This window comes from Dendrobium catenatum, unplaced genomic scaffold (genome assembly GCF_001605985.2).
Source record: "Dendrobium catenatum unplaced genomic scaffold, ASM160598v2 original_scaffold_76759, whole genome shotgun sequence".
Lineage (NCBI taxonomy): Eukaryota > Viridiplantae > Streptophyta > Magnoliopsida > Asparagales > Orchidaceae > Dendrobium > Dendrobium catenatum.
Window position 1 is genome coordinate 780,900 of NW_021395205.1, and position 16,696 is coordinate 797,595.

The window sequence follows — 16,696 nt, forward strand, 5'->3', positions numbered from 1 at the left end:
TATAACTGTTTATGGTGTTTTTTTATTTTCATTTTCATTTGCAAGTAGCTGTTACCATATATTTGCTGGAATCCTTTCCAGTGCTTTTGTATTGATATATTGCTTTGTACAGATCTATTGATGCATGAAATTACAGCTGAAAAACAATCCTGATTCAATGAACTAACAATTTGTAAATGTACAAAACTGTCAATAAGACAAGTAACCTATTATGATTATGTATCCAATTATATGATATCTTTTATGTATGCCACACTTTATTCCTCGCTACCAATAATCCACGCAGGAACACCTCCCTTCTTTGAAAGTATGGAATCTAGATCTGTCCCTCACCACTATTTCCCTATCAAAAACATAGGAGATAGCTTTCATTGCTGAATGGCAATCTTCACAAATCCTGAGGCTCTTCACTATGCGAATGGAGCACCCTGCTGCCATGTTCATGAGGCCGAAGGACACAGCAAGCTTCTCGCTGTGCAAGTGTACAGCCTGCTCCCTATCCTCCTCACTCAAATCAAACAACACTAGTTCTGTATTAGCAACATAGCCTCCCTTTTCAGCCACCTCCCTCAGTACTTCGTTCAGCTTACGACGAATATCGACAATCTGGTGGTGAAGACGATCATCAGCTACGAATTCATGCACCTCTCCATTAATTTCAATGCAGCTCCAACCTGGTTTCTGCACCTCACCCTCATCTCTTATTCTGCTCCTCAGTTTAGCCAGTTTCTCCCATCTGCCAGCTGCTGCATACAGGTTTGAAACAAGCAAGTGCCCTCCACCTTGTTTTCTGAGGTCCAATCGAACAATCTGATCCAGAATCCTTTCCCCAAGCTCTACATTCCTGTAATTTCTACAAGCACTGAGGAGTGATCTCCATATGATGATATCTGGTTCAATTGGCATCTTGAAAATGATCCCGAGTGCCTTCTGCAGCTCACCGGCGCGGCCAAGGAGGTCAATCAAACACCCATAATGTTCTATCTCTGGAGTAATACCCCATGACTGACTCATCCTGTAAAATATAGAACAGCCTTCATCAACCAGACCAGAATGACTGCATCCATTCAGAACCCCAAGAACTGCAATGTTGTCTGGCTGAACACCATATGCAACCATTTCATGGAAAACCTTGAGAGCTTCAACGCCGCTCCCATGGAGTGCTAGCCCAGAGATCATGCAAGACCATGTCAACAAATCTCGCTCCAGAGCCAGGCCAAATACTTCTTTTGCAGAATCTATGATTCCACATTTGCAGTACATGTCAATAAGAGCATTTGTAATATTGACAGTCATTGGTAGATTAATCTTATCAATGTAAGCATGAATCCATCTTCCTTGGGTTAAAGCCCCAATATGAGTGCAGGCTGATAATACCGATACAAGAACCGGCTCGCTGGGCCGATCATTTGAGCTCTGTAACATGTAATTAAACAGTTTTACTGCATCATGGTAGTTTCCAACATTTACATAGCCTGCAATCAGGATAACCCATGAGACCTCATTTGGATGTGGCATTTCATCGAACAGTTTACGGGCAACATCCATTTTTCCCTGCTTTGCATATCCCTTGATAAGATTAGTCCAGGAGATGCTATCTTTCAGCGGCATTTCCTCGAACGCCCTCTGCGCAGAGTATAGCCGGCCAAATTCCGAGTGCATGTTTACAAGGGAATTGGCTACATAGAGATCGAACGCGAACCCGGATTTCAGCGCCATGGCGTGCGAGGCATCCCCGGCTAATGGAGAAGGTTCGCGGCAGCAGGAGGTGAGAATGAACGTGTAAGTGTATTTATCAGGGGAGACGGAATCGAGGGCGAGCATGAGGCGAAATAGGCGGATGGATTCTCTGGAGCTTGGGGATTTGGAGTGAGCTTGGATGAGGAAGTTCCAAGGAATTGGGGATGATGGTCTGAAATGCTGAAGGAGGTGTACGGCGTAGTTGAGATGGCCGCCGGCTGCGGCTGAGCGGACGAGGGAGTGCAGGAGAGGGGCGGGAGAGAGGAGGGGGTTGGTGGTGAGGTGGGCATGGATTTGTTGAAGGTGGTGGAGGGAGGAGCAGCGGGAAAGGAGTGAGCGAACAGGCGTGGGGCAGCCTCTGCCGGCGGCGGCGGCGGCGGCGAGGTGGAGATAAGTAGTCATTCAGAGAAAACCTCATTAGCATATTTTGAAAGAGTGACGCTATTGAAAGGATTGGTGACCTAATTGTGGGAAATCTTATATACTTTTTTATTTATTTTTTATTATTAGAAAAAAATTATTAAATAAAGATAAAATATATACATTTTTATGAGTATAGTAAAACCACATATTTATATTAGAGTCCAAAAAAAAATAAAAATTATTGGTGTTTTGAAATGCTGATTTAACATTAATACAATACAAAGTATGAAGGCATTAAGCTTATTAAAAAAATAATTTATTAATTTTGAATAATGAATTTAATATATATTTATATTTCAATTAAGGACATCACATGTGTTATAATTTGAAAATTGTTATCAACATTTAATAGGTGTTAGACATAATAAATTGTTTATCTGATTAATGTTTCATTTGGGACAACTTTCTTACTGTTTTCTAAATCAACTTTTTAGTTCAAAAATTTTTTGAACTAAATTTTTTTGTACTAGAAAGAAGTAAGAATGTCATCCGAAACGAAGCCTAAGATTCCAATAATTCATCATCCTAGAACAACTAGTGGTCCTTTGTACTAAAGTTATAGAGTTTGATGCCATTACTTAAAAAAAAACTAATTTACAAGAATGGGTACTCTTTTTTAATATTACAAATAAACTAGAGTAATATACCAAATGACACAATTTTCCATTATGAAAAGTTGGATTCTTGTTAGATTGAATAGGCTTTGAAGCATGACCAATCTTAATTGAGATATATTAATTTGTTCCATGGTGACCAAAAGGTATACAATATGAATGATTGAAATTCAAAGTTAATAAACATGATTAATAATAGCTTAAAAGGCAATGTCCTATAATTTATTGTTCTAAATTGGCAAGTGCTCCACTTCTACTATAGCCCATAGGGTTCTATACAAAACTTTAGAGTTCAATTATTAAGATATGGTAACATAAAATAATTGGGGTGAATATATAACAAATGGCACATTTCACCATAATGAGAACTATAATTTCGTCGTCCCATTATGGTCCTCCAATCTTTGTTGCTCAGCTTTAATCCTTTAACCATCATCTTCTAACTATGACCATTGAATCACCATTATTTGGCTAAGATCATTTAGCAACTGTTGTGTGACTATAATCAGTTGGCACTGTCGCTTGATTATTGTCCTTCAACCATGATCGTTTGACTACTATCTTATGACCACTGGCATTTAACAATAAACTTCTGCCATAATTCCCTGAATAAGATTCTCTGACCATCGTTTCTTGATTGTGGTTCTTTAACTATTGTCACTTGATTACTATTAATTGATCATGAACACACGACTTTGGTAGGTCATCTAACCACTATTGTCTAACATTTGTTTTCCGCCCATCATTCCCTTACTTTGGACCTTCGACCATATTAGCCTAACTATGATCCTTTGTCACCCATCACTCAAATTCGATCCTCCAAGTACTCTCATTTATCAACCCCATCACCTGACTTTGGTCCTTCTACCCTAGTTGCTCAATTATGTTATTTTGACCACATTACTCAACTACAATCCTAGCCCAACTACGATCCTTTGACACCCATCACTCAAATTTGGTCCTTTGAGCACTATCATTTATCGATCTCATTACCCGACTTTGGTCCTCCAACCCTAGTTGCTCAATTATGGTGTTCTGACCAACATTACTCAACTACAATCTTTAGACTATTGTCACACTATTATAATCATCTACATTTGTTGTTGGCTGAATTGGCGTTTGCGGACTTTGTCCCATACTATCAACAACAATATCATTACACACCATTGCCAATAAGATCAGTGCACGTCGTCGACACCATCTCTGACTCAACGTCAACTCTAGGAATGATATTAGAGTTCTTGGCCCATAGTCTCCCCTTCCACAAATGAGAACAATCAAACAAACTACAAAATAAATCTTAAAGATAGTTCTCAAGCCACGGGGCTTTTTAAAACTTTCACTATAAAATAAGTTCTATATATATTTCATGTTTATTATATTGTACTAACACCTTTGCCATCAAGAGGATGAAAATTATTTGTAAAAAATGAAAGCAATAGTAGAATCATGTCAATTAGACTAGCCCTCGTAGTTTTTTCCTTTAATGAGCTCTTCACATTTAAACTCTTGTATCTCTTTTTATTTGTATATATTAATATAAAATTAAGACATCAATTTCTATCTACCGCCACGAATATTCTTGCACACAACAATCATAAATTGAAATAATAAATCAAACAATCCAAAATAAATTATATTACTTAGTTTCTAAATTATTTGAGATATGTTTATCAAAATTTCAAGTGATTATAGTTATTTTTAAAATAAGTTTAAAACTAATGTGCAAAATGTACATCTTAACCTGACGGATCTTTTTCCTCTAAGCACTATCATTTATCGACCCCATCATTCTGACTTTGGTCCTCCAACCATAGTTGCTCAATTATAATCTTTTGATCAACATTACTCAAGTACAATCCTTTGACTATTATACCCCAACTACAATCCTCTGACACCCATCACTCAAATTTGGTACACTGAGCACTATCATTTATCGACCATATCACCCGACTTTGGTCCTCCACCCCTAGTTGCTCAGTTTTGGTGTTCTGACCAACATTACTCAACTACAATCTTCAGACTACAGTCACACTATTATAATCATCTACATTTGTTGTTGGCTGTATTGGCGTTTTCGGACTTTATCCCATACTATCAACAACAATATCATTACACACCATTGCCAATAAGATCGGTGCACGTCGTCGACACCATCTCTGACTCAACGTCAACTCTAGGAATGATATTAGAGTTCTTGGCCCATAGTCTCCCCTTCCACAAATGAGAACAATAAAACAAACTACAAAATAAATCTTAAAGATAGTTCTCAAGCCACAGGGCTTTTTAAAACTTTCACTATAAAATAAGTTCTATATATATTTCATGTTTATTATATTGTACTAACACCTTTTCCTTCAAGAGGATGGAAATTATTTGTAAACAATGAAAGCAATAGTAGAATCATGTCAATTAGGCCAGCCCTCGTAGTTTTTTCCTTTAATGAGCTCTTCACATTTAAACTCTTGTATCTCTTTTTATTTGTATATATTAATATAAAATTAAGACATCAATTTCTATCTACCGCCATGAATATTCTTGCACACAACAATCATAAATTGAAATAATAAATCAAACAATCTAAAATAAATTATATTACTTAGTTTATAAATTATTTGAGATATGTTTATCAAAGTTTCAAGTGATTATAGTTATTTTAAAAATAAGTTTAAAACTATTGTGAAAAATGTACATCTTAACCTGACGGATCTTTTTCCTCTAAGCACTATCATTTATCGACCCCATCATTCTGACTTTGGTCCTCCAACCATAGTTGCTCAATTATGATCTTTTGATCAACATTACTCAAGTACAATCCTTTGACTATTGTAGCCCAACTACAATCCTCTGACACCCATCACTCAAAGTTGGTACACTGAGCACTATCATTTATCGACCATATCACCCGACTTTGGTCCTCCACCCCTAGTTGTTTTGGTGTTCTGACCAACATTACTCGACTACAATCTTTAGACTACCATTTCACTATTATAGTCATCTACATTTGTTGTTGGCTAAATTGGCGTTCATTGACTTTGTCCCATACTATTAACAACATTATCATTCCACACCATTGCCGATAATATCAGTGTATGTCATCGACACTAGCTCTGACTTTCAATCTCAACTCTAGGAATTATACTAGATTTCTTGGTCCATCGTCTCCCCTTCCACAAATAAGAACAATCAAACAAACTACAAAAGAAATCTTAAAAATAGTTCTCAAGCCATAGGGCTTTTTTAAACTTTCACTATAAAATAAGTTCTATACATATTGCATGTTTATTATATTGTACTAGCTCCTTTCTCATCAAGAGGATGGAAATTATTTGTAAACAATTAAAGCATTAGTAGAATCATGTCAACTAGGCCAGACCTCGCAATTTTTTTCTTTCATGTCTTAACTCTTGTATCTCTTAAAGCTCCTATTTTATTTGTATATATTAGTATAAAGTTAAGACATTAATTTATATTTGCCGCCACAAATATTCTTGCACAAAACAATCATAATTTGAAATAGTAAATCTAACAATTGAAAAAAAAATTTACATTACTTAGTTTAATATTTGTATGGAATATATTTATCAAAATTTTAGGTGATTATAATTATTTTTAAAATAGGTTTAGAACTATTATGCAAAATGTACACTCATGACTACCTGTGTAGGCAGGTGTCTCACAAGTTATGTTCTGGCCGAGTCAAAGAAGGACCGTCTCGTCTCTCAAAATTGTTCATTCGAGGGAATCGCTCAGGAGTTGAAAGGAGCTTAACACTAGACTAGTGCTGATCACAACCTCCAAGCAGTTGTACCCTCACCGAGCGAAAGCGACCTCATAAGTTTCTCTATTAGCCAGACATATCCATCAAAGATAGAACTAAGTATCTCATGCAAGATACAACCAATCTGCTAGCAACACACATCATCCCTTCAAGAAAACCACTCTTACGATAACCCGAAGACTACGTTTAGACACCGCTCACCCCCTCATGTTATCTTGGGGACTACAAATCTTTATCTGATCTCAATTAACTAGCCCCTCTCAAACATCATTGTAATCAATGTCGACGAGTGACTTATCACAAAAGACAAAGGGGACAACCCCAATATCTAGTATCAAATCTCAACATCTTTTTGAACCGTATAAAAAAGAGAGAGAGATGAAGAAAAAGAGCAAGAGAAGGAAAAGGGCTCTTCTTGGTGAAAGAAAGCCTTTTCTTTCCTACAAAGACAGAAACAAGAACAATTCAAAATGAAGAAGTGTGTGAGGCATCATATATGAACAAACATGATCAGGTACACAAGATATTGTATGATTTTCTCCTTTTTTATCATGCTCAAGAGTGCGGAGCTCTAGATGGGATTACTCTTGCATATTTGGCTTAAATAATAAAGATTTTATCCAAATTCATATCTCTTTGACATACCTTCCCTCTTCCTCCCTCATACTCTAGAACAATTATTAAGTCAGGTGACTGGATGTAGCTCTACGTTCGGATGCCAATAACATGTCGCCATGTGCTCTTACTCTTTATCGCGCGGCCCGATGACTTGACCCGGACCGGACCCCGGGATTGCTATGTTTGCGTATTGCTAGGTATTGCTTGACAATAATGAGAAATACAACTCAGTTAAGACCAATACCGAGCAATACCGAGTAATACCGAGAAAAACTATGTATTGCTCGGTATGGTTTGCTATGTTCGCGTATTGCTCGGTATTAATAGGTATTACTCGGTATTGCTAGGTATTGCTTTGCAATAACGAGAAATATCGCTCTGTGAAGACCAATACTTAGCAATACCGAGCAACCAATACTTAGCAATACCGAGCAATACGCGAACAAAGTAATCCCATGTCCGTTCTAGGTTGAGTTGTCGGGCCGCGCAATAAAGAATAAGAACACATGACGACATTTTAGTGGCGTCCGAACGTAGAGCTACGTCAGGTCACCAGACCAAATAAAAGTTCCATACTCCAACCTTATGGTCTTTAGTTCAAGGGTAACACGAAGTACGACCCAATATTATCCACCGAATAAAATGATATTCAACACAAAATATATAACTTCTTTTAAAATTGATGTGATTATTATAGATTTTTTTTTTGGGTTAAAAATGTTCAGCAACAACTTTCTTAAAATTTAGATTTTTTTTTTCAAGAGTGATAATCAATAAATTTCAAAATATTTTCTTAAAATTAAGATATTTTTTATAAAAGAATATATTTTATATACATATGACGCTAACTCATAATATTGAGCTGGACATGTCTGCAAAATTATCACACTCATAGGTTTGATCATTAAGAACTATTTATCAGCATAAATTTTTAAATAAATATATAATAAGTAGTTTTGATTGTTATATTAAAAAGAAAATTATAAAAAAAATATAAATTGACTTTTGATATGTCATACAAAAATTATTTTGATAGGACACGAATCTCGAGGAAAAATCAAGTTGGAAACTTCAAAAATTAAATATGGGATCATTTAAACTCCGATTTCAGCAAACTTACAGTCGAACTGATCATCTCAAAAATACGAACCCAACGACACCAAATTCAACTCAATCCAAGCCCAAATGGGTCCGAATCGAAGACCCGAAGCACTGTTAGAAGGTTCAAACCACAATTTGGATTACCATATGGTTTTCAAACATGACATGCTTATAGTCAAATCAAGAGGCTTGATGAGTCAAATCCAACGAGCCCAAGATCGCCAAATTCCAATATCATTAATACCTTCAAATGTCTGACAAACGGTCCACGATTAAGGGATTCAATATCAGTCGTCTATCCAAACCACTCCACATTTTCCCTTGATTCTCATCCTATTTACGGGTCATGCCATCCTCCAAAAACTATAAATAGCCCATCATTTCTCTTAAGAGGGGACCCAAGCAAGAAGAAGAAGAGAAGAATGAGAAGAGAAGAAGGAGAGGAGGGAAGAAACTCTTTTACCATCGTCGGAATTCCGTTCGACTTCCTAGTGACGTCGGAATTCTGTTTGACTTCCAAGTGACGCCAGAATTCTACCCGACTTTCAATTGACACCGGAATTCTGTCCGACTTCCAAGTGACGTTGGAATTCTGTCTGATCTCTAAGTGACTCTGGAGTTTTTCCCGAATACCATCTAACGCCGGAGTTCTCCCCGGCTGCCGACTGAAGTCGGACTTCTACTCGACGCCAGACCTTTGCTCGTCACAAGATTTCTTTCCAATGCCGGACTTCTGTCTGTCGTTGGACTTTCGTCGGACATCTATCTTATGCTGGGTTTTCTGTCCATTGTTAGACTTCTACCTAATTATAGTCTTTTCGACCTCCATCGCCAGCCGACTACAGTCCTTCTAACTTACGTCATCCACCGACTGCAGTTCTTCCGACCTCCGTCGCTCGTCGACTACGGCCCTTCTAACTTACGTCGCTCACCGACTACAATCATTTCTACCTTCGTCGCCCGCCGACTACGGTCCTTCTGACTTATGTCGCCCACCGACTACAATCCTTTTGACCTCCGTCACTCGCCGACTATGGTCCTTTTGACTTATGTCGCCCACAGTCCTTCTGACCTCTGTCGCCCGCCTACTACGGTCCTTCTGACTTACGTCGCCCACCGACTACAGTTCTTTCGACCTCTGATTTATGTCGCCCACCGACTATAGTCCTTCTGACCTATGTCATCAGATAACGATCCTTTAGACCTCCGTCGCCCGCCGACTATGGTCTTTCCGACTTATGTCGCCCATCGACTATGGTCCTTCCGACCCAACGAACACATTAACAGTGACTCTTTGTATTCCTATCATGTACTTTATATAATGTACATCAAGCCAAGACCTTCCCCCTAAGGACCTCATTTGTAATCGACTGCAAATAATAATGGATTCATTCAAATTAGGCTAGGCCCGTGATTTTTCACCATTTTCAGTGATTTTTCACGTAAAAATTTTGATGTCTCTTGTGAATGCTACACTCTCTTTTTATCTATGTGTGTGATGGATCTTCGTACAATGCTAAGACGTTTAACTTTATACTTCTTTACCATCGCGAATACTCCAGGACCCAACAATTTTTATTTTCATGCAGTCCACCTTAATCTATTTATTGAGAGAAGGCTATCTATCAAGAGCTCTTACATTCGAATTTTGTATATAAGGTATATCTGAGTTTTATTTTAATTTGCTCAAATGAAAAAAAAAAAAAAAACAGTTATTTTAAGGTGGCAAGGGCACTATCGTTATTATCCGTACAGTACGTCCACACTTATTAATGCGGCGGCGATGGCGCTATCGTTATTGTCACGCATAAATCTTTCTCGCGCCTCGCAGAAGTGCAGAACAGGTTCGATGGAAGAGGTTCTCATGGCCAGCCCCCAGGGCTTCGCAGAAGCGGAAGCTTCCATCGCCAGATCCCGAGGGCATTTTCCGAGGCATGATCGTCTTCCTAGTGCCGGAGGGTATGCAGTCCCAGAGGCTTAAGGTCGCCATCCCTCCCTCCCTCCCTAGCTCTCCCCCTCTTCCTCTCTCTCCCGTCCCTCTCTTTTACTTCCCTCTTCTTATTGCTCCCGAAGGGCGCATTCATCTCGAGAATATGATTGATGGGTCTCTTTGCCTCCTTTAGAAAAAAAACATAGACGACTTATAGGGAAGTACTATGAAAAGGCGGATTCCTTCATTGCTATCCATGAAGCAACCCAATCTCGACGAAAACAAGTGCCCTTGGGATGACATCTAGCAATCCCAGTGTGACGGGCAGTCGGTTTGGTACTAACCTTTGAGCATTTATAGAAGGAATTTATTTTGCTCAACTCCCTCTGGAATATGTTTTAACATATTGTTGTAATCTTTACATATGAGATGAAATTTTAATAGTAATGTATAAGTTATGAACGTGTGAGAACCATCACATCTGAGTAGCCTAGGGTAATGGCTTAGCTTATTCCTTTATAGTTCTTCTCGTTAACAACAACATAAGACAACCAAGCTTTGACTTGTGCTACGAGGGGGAATGGTTGCAACTTACTCTTCTTTAAGCACTTAGGGTGGCCTGGCTCCAACATTTCCATGAGGTATCCTATACTACTCTTTAAACGCTCAAGAAGAACTAGATTTGGTCTGCGCCTCAAGGAAGGTGGCTCTAACATACTTTCCTTAAAATACATAAGATGTCTAAAGTTGTCCAGCACCATACGAGTCATGACTCATCGTATTCTTTTAAAATCATTTAAGATGACGGGGCTCTTGTTTACATTATTAAAGTGTTGCTTTGATCTACTCTCCTAAAAGCACTATAAATGACCTAGCTCTGGCCTATGTCACAAGAAAGCACTAAAGATGATCTACATTTGCCTCTCATTAAAGGTAATATATAACACTTCTCATATGGCTTCCAAAGGAAATTGCGTGGCCTTGACCTAAACTTGCAACAACAACAATGTGGCTTAGGCCTACATAGATCAAAGCTGTGTTGCACCTTCAATCTATATAAACCTTAATGATAATATGTTTTCATTAGCATAGTTGTGGTAAATGCAACATGCAATCATGATTGCTATGGACCAAAGCAAAGCACCCACAAATGCAAGATAATGACTTTGCTATTCACTGATCATATGCAAACATGGTATTAATGGGACTTGAAGATGATGACCCCTGTGGAAGCAGAGAGTTTGAAGAGGTTCATATGAATTTCCCACCAACACTATATCTTATACCATTCTTGATTATCACTATCTTAGACGTTGTTACGACCTTCAGTGTAAAAGGATACCTAGTTGTAACTATCATTATTTCCACTACTAACAAATACTTTTATCACTATAGTTGCGACGAAGAGACTAGTACTCCAACCATTGGTGGTTGCAGCATCATGATTTCTTCTAGCGCCTCCATCAAGACTGTAAATGCCATTATTTTCTTGAAGGAACGACAGGATTTTCATCTGATAGGGGAAAAGGATGGTTTTGCAGGAGTGGTTCTCTTCAAGGGAAGACATGAGTTTGATCTGTAATCACAGTGGTTTTTTGTGACATTTGAAAATTAGGCCTTGACCTTTTCTTTGGTGTCTCAAATTGATATAATATGATGTGGTATTGTTTTTGAGATACTACGGCCATTTTCCAGAATCTGTCTATTATACTTTTTCTGTTTTGGCAATGGTTTGTATTACTTTTTTATTCTACCCAATAATAATTACGTTCTCTTTTCAAGGTTACTTTATCGCATAGCTAGTGTGTTTCAGCTATAATAATTAAATTTTTTTTTGCTCTTTTTTCTACTCATAAAAGCCGTTTTTGTTTTTTTGCTGAATGGGCATTGTTTATACCTTGCATTTAATTCAATTTCATAATAGGTATGGAAGCAGAAGTTATCACAAATGGGGGCTAGAGTTGAAGATGGTTTTTCGGAGAGAGTTACTCATATTTTTGCATTAGGCATTAGGACACTTCTTCAGCGAGTGAGTATTGAAAAGTTGCAAAATTTTAAAGGAGTGAGTTGTTTTTACTTTGTTTTTTTTCTTACTGTTGCTGTATCTACTTCATTTTCCTTTCTGTTTTCTTTCATCATGATTTTTGGTTTGGAATATCCTTCTTCTTGCTATTAAGTTTTCTATTTTTTTTCGTTGCCATTGTGATAGGAAGTGCTTGTAAAAATTTAGGAAAAGCTTTGGCTGAAATCTGATTTCAGCAATTTCAGAAAATCAACAACAAGAAAATGAGGAATAAAACACACAAGAATACTTTTTTATTGAAAATTTTATGAAAGAAAATACAAGATACAAGTGGATATTCAATTGGAGAGGAAGATTTGGCTCTCCCAAATCTCTAGATGCCGGCTTGAGCCCAAACACCCTAAGAACAATCTAATTTCAGCAAAAAACACATAACCCTAACCCTAGAAAAAACCCCCTACTTAAAGCATACAATAAATGACGAATACCCAAACAACCCTCCCCAATTCCCACTCAAATATGCCATATTTCCTTAATGATTTCCCTCCCAAATCAGCCCTCAAATCAAACCCCAAATATGCTCTCTTCAATTAGGAAACAAATCTTAATTAATCCTCTCCAAATTAGCGCCCAAGAGCCAGTCCAGGAAAGGATTGGCAGGACCGGTCCAAGAGGGACCCGATCTAACACATTGATGCTTACCTTTAATTTAGTGAGAGTTTTTTAAGGATTAGGTATTAGGAGAGAGCCAAGGTGCAATGTCCATTTGGCTCTCTTTTGAAATGAAAGCACATGTTTAATTCATGAAAATATCCGCTTTGCTAAATTGCATGGCGTCTTATATCATCCCCTCTTGAATATCAAGGATTGGCAGGATCCTCATGCATTTCTCAGTACGTAATTTTAATTAAAGCATGAAGTATTCTTACTGGTTATGCAAAGCAACACTTAATCAGGGTAGCAACATCACATTGCTGGGAAGAAATGACGAACATTACCTAAATAAACTTTAATGCTAGTTATTGGGGATGCATGTGAATATACTTAACAGTTATGTTACGCCAATTATGCTTTGATGAGTTTTCCTATGTTGCAAGGGCCCTGTTTGGCAGTGGTAGCTTGTATTTAAAGTTGCTCCATGTAGCCCAAGCTTGGCGAAAAAGTTTATTTAATTGATTTTTCTTTGGATACCACTCTGTAGTGACACAGTATTGCTTAACTTGAGTATGGTGAAAAACAAGTATGAATTGACTAGTTTTAAATCTAATATTATATTTGCTGCATGAAATTTGTGGGTTTTGACTGAAAAGATAAAAAAATCAGCATAATCAATGATTAGACAAAGAATAAGTATTACTTGTTTACTAGAAACAAAATGAAAGGAGAAAAATTTAAAGTTGAAAAAAGTTGAAGCTATTGTTTGTTGGATAGGCTAAATAATAGGCATGTGGTTGGAAGAGTCTAGGTAAAAAATTGAATGATAAAATTATTGTGGTGAATTTGGTTAGTGATTGGGTTATTGTTATTAAGATAAATGTTATTGAAAATATTATAAATGTGTTATGTGCTAAAGCTCTTGAAGTTGGATTAGAGCATAGTTTTTTTATGCGATGGGTGAACTATTGTACCATGTACCTGATGAACAATGAATGTTTATTGTATGTTATTTAAAGACAAATATAAATTCTTGTAGGATGAGCTATGGGTGGATTTATTGGTGATTATGAAATATGAGTTAGAAATGTAATAGGAGTTGTACTTGATTTCTTTGCAGCCTATGATATTGATAGAACTATTACAAAAAATAGAGCTATTATCCAAAATCATATGCGGGACACTAGATGGGATATGTCCAACATGTTGATGAGGCGATTCGGGGATTTGAAAAAATGTGTTTAACTTGGATTCTGGATTAGATGGAGGTAACTTCTATTTCATTCAAGAGAATGAATACCACTAGGCATCTACGAAAGGGAGGAAAAAAAGTCTCTGACTTCCTTGAGCGCTCTCTCTCTCTCTCTTTTTGTAATTTAGATGATCCAAGAAAAGATCAATCATTTTCCTCCTCTCTCCGTATGACCCCCCTTTTTTATAGGCGGAGAATGCCTGTTATAAAAGGCGGGAAATCTATAATAAGAAAGCAGGGTTTCAATCACATCGTTTTGAAGTTAGTTATGAGAAAGGTAGCTGTGAATCAGATAGTTAGCACCAGGTGGATGCTTGAACTCCTCAACAACAAATGATTTTACAAATGCACTTTACAGCTTTACATTGAAGTGTTTTCTCTAAAACCTTGATTCCAATCAGCCGCAACCTTATTTGGCTTTGTTGATTCTTCTTTGCATCTGCTTAACACACTCTTGAGAATTGTCATTGGTTATTCCTTCTCCGCATTCTCTTTGCAAATCTTTTGATCCTTTGATCATGATCCCATTTTTTAGGATGTGAGACACTATTATGAATCATGTCGAAGGTGAGTGAATTATGATATTCCTCTCCAAGGACTATATTGTGCTTGAGACTATCAATCCTTTTGTGATAATTCTATAGAACATCTTGGTGTTGCGGTGGATCTTTGTGGTGTGGATCGTTGTGGTTCTATTCTCCAACAGATGGTCTTCCAGTTTATTCTCCAAGCCTTCAACAGTAGGTTGCAAGAGGGCCAGAACTTCCTCGATCTTGTCATCCAACACTGAATGCGCAAATGATATCGGATTCTCCACATTCACCACAAAGTATATCTTTATGTAGATTGCTAGCACTAACTGGTATGGTTTGTTTCTGATCTTCTTGTGGACGTGAATAATCCATATGTAATTGGTTTGATTTTAAAGCCCTTCCCTTTGAATATCTTCTCGTTGATATGGAGCTTCATGTTATCTGCTTCTTAAACTTCTTTTTTACTTGGTGATAGTCATCCTGATACTTCTTTTTTACTTTGCTGAGATTTGGCAAGTAGTTGTTATACCTCTACATGGATTCATCTAATTCCTTCTAGAAATCTCCTAGCCTTTCATCCTTTGTCTTGTTAATTTTCCTTTGGGTAGGAAATATAAGGTTATATGGATAGAAGAGGTTTAAAATGATTTGCGAAGAAAAAATTTATCTCCTAATAAAATATTAGTGGGAGTGAATTAGTAGGAGTGAATGAAAAATGTGGATTCATAAAGCCTACTATAAATAGTTGGGATAAGTTTAGTAATGATGAGGATGAAGAGGTTTAGTTGGCTTGGGTTCTAGTTGACACATTGAACAGGTGGGTGAGTCGTGGCAAAACCAACTTTGATTTTAGGTCAGGGAATATAAGATAACATTTTGTAATAGAATTTCAAGGTTAAAATGATAGAACTTGAGTCGTATTGTCCTATTCACTTTAATTTTATTTCTTATAAACTAAAAATGTTTTAATTGCTTTAAAATATTTTATTTTAGATATTGTATTGGCTCATATCAAGTTAGTTTTATAAAGAAGACATGATATACTTTATTTGTGGATGATATGATTTAGAGTTACATAGGTTTTGTTATGTTGTGATGTTGATTGAGTTCTTTTGTTAGTAAATGATAGCTAGTGGTCGACTTTGAGCCAGTCGAATTTAGCGCAACTCAAAATTTTGATTTTAATTTGACTCAGCATAGACATGAATTTGAATTATGATTTGTATGGAGTTGTTTCAACTTGAAATAGATAATTTATGTGTGGACTTTTAAATTATTTTAACTCATATAATTTATATAAACTTAACATTGCCATTGCCTGGTCCTAAATCTGGGATGAGACAAGGTTTAAAATTGCGTAAATAAGCCTCGAGACATTTTTCGTCCGTGAGGCGAGGCGTAAGCCTCGAGGCGGTGTGAGGCGTAAGCCTCACGGACGAATAATTACGTAAATAAGAATTTAAGGGTTTTACCAAGTAAATAATAGTAATATTCTATCATATAATAAAAAAATCTAAATGAAAAGTGAAATTAGTAGAAAGTAAGAAAATAGATGTAATAAAATCATGTTCCAAAGTACAAAATAACAAAATATTAGTCTATCAAAACTCTCAAAATACAATTAAGAAAGAACATATATAATCCTATCATGTCCCATTACTAAATGAGTCTTCAAGGGAAGCTTCTTATCCAATTATATCTATGAATGTTATATCTTCATCATCTTCAATGTGACTCACTTTTCTCTTTCTTGTTCAGTAAGAATGATCATTATCATGTTACTTGCCCACTTGATATAAATATAATGTAATAATATATAAGAAGTTGTTGAATATTTTTATTTGGTTGTGCTGCAGAGCTAGTGGATGTGTGTGGTGTGGTACTAGTGGATGTGCCCACTTGATCTGCTTCGCCCCTCAAAATATCCACACTTAGATCCTCTAGTTGCAAGTCTGATAATGGCAAATCTGTCTCATCATCTATGAATCACTCATTATTAGATGCCACATCACCACACACCAAAGGGT

The 16,696-nt window shown here is 36.9% G+C and overlaps 2 protein-coding genes across 2 annotated transcripts in view; one reads left to right on the forward strand and one right to left on the reverse strand.

The window, feature by feature from the left end:
• Positions 1-267: 267 nt before the first annotated feature.
• LOC110095596 (pentatricopeptide repeat-containing protein At3g62890-like) lies at positions 268-2,142 on the reverse strand. The gene has a single exon (XM_020821207.1). The coding sequence runs from the start codon at positions 2,140-2,142 to the stop codon at positions 268-270; it is 1,875 nt and encodes a 624-aa protein (XP_020676866.1).
• An 8,012-nt stretch (positions 2,143-10,154) lies between these two features.
• Positions 10,155-16,696, forward strand: part of LOC110095115 (DNA polymerase lambda) — a 57,737-nt gene continuing 51,195 nt past the window's right edge. The window contains exons 1-2 of the mRNA XM_028691863.1: positions 10,155-10,259; positions 12,132-12,269. Coding sequence (XP_028547696.1) covers positions 10,212-10,259; positions 12,132-12,269 — 186 coding nt within the window. The 5' untranslated portion in view covers positions 10,155-10,211. The remainder of the gene's footprint in view (positions 10,260-12,131; positions 12,270-16,696) is intronic.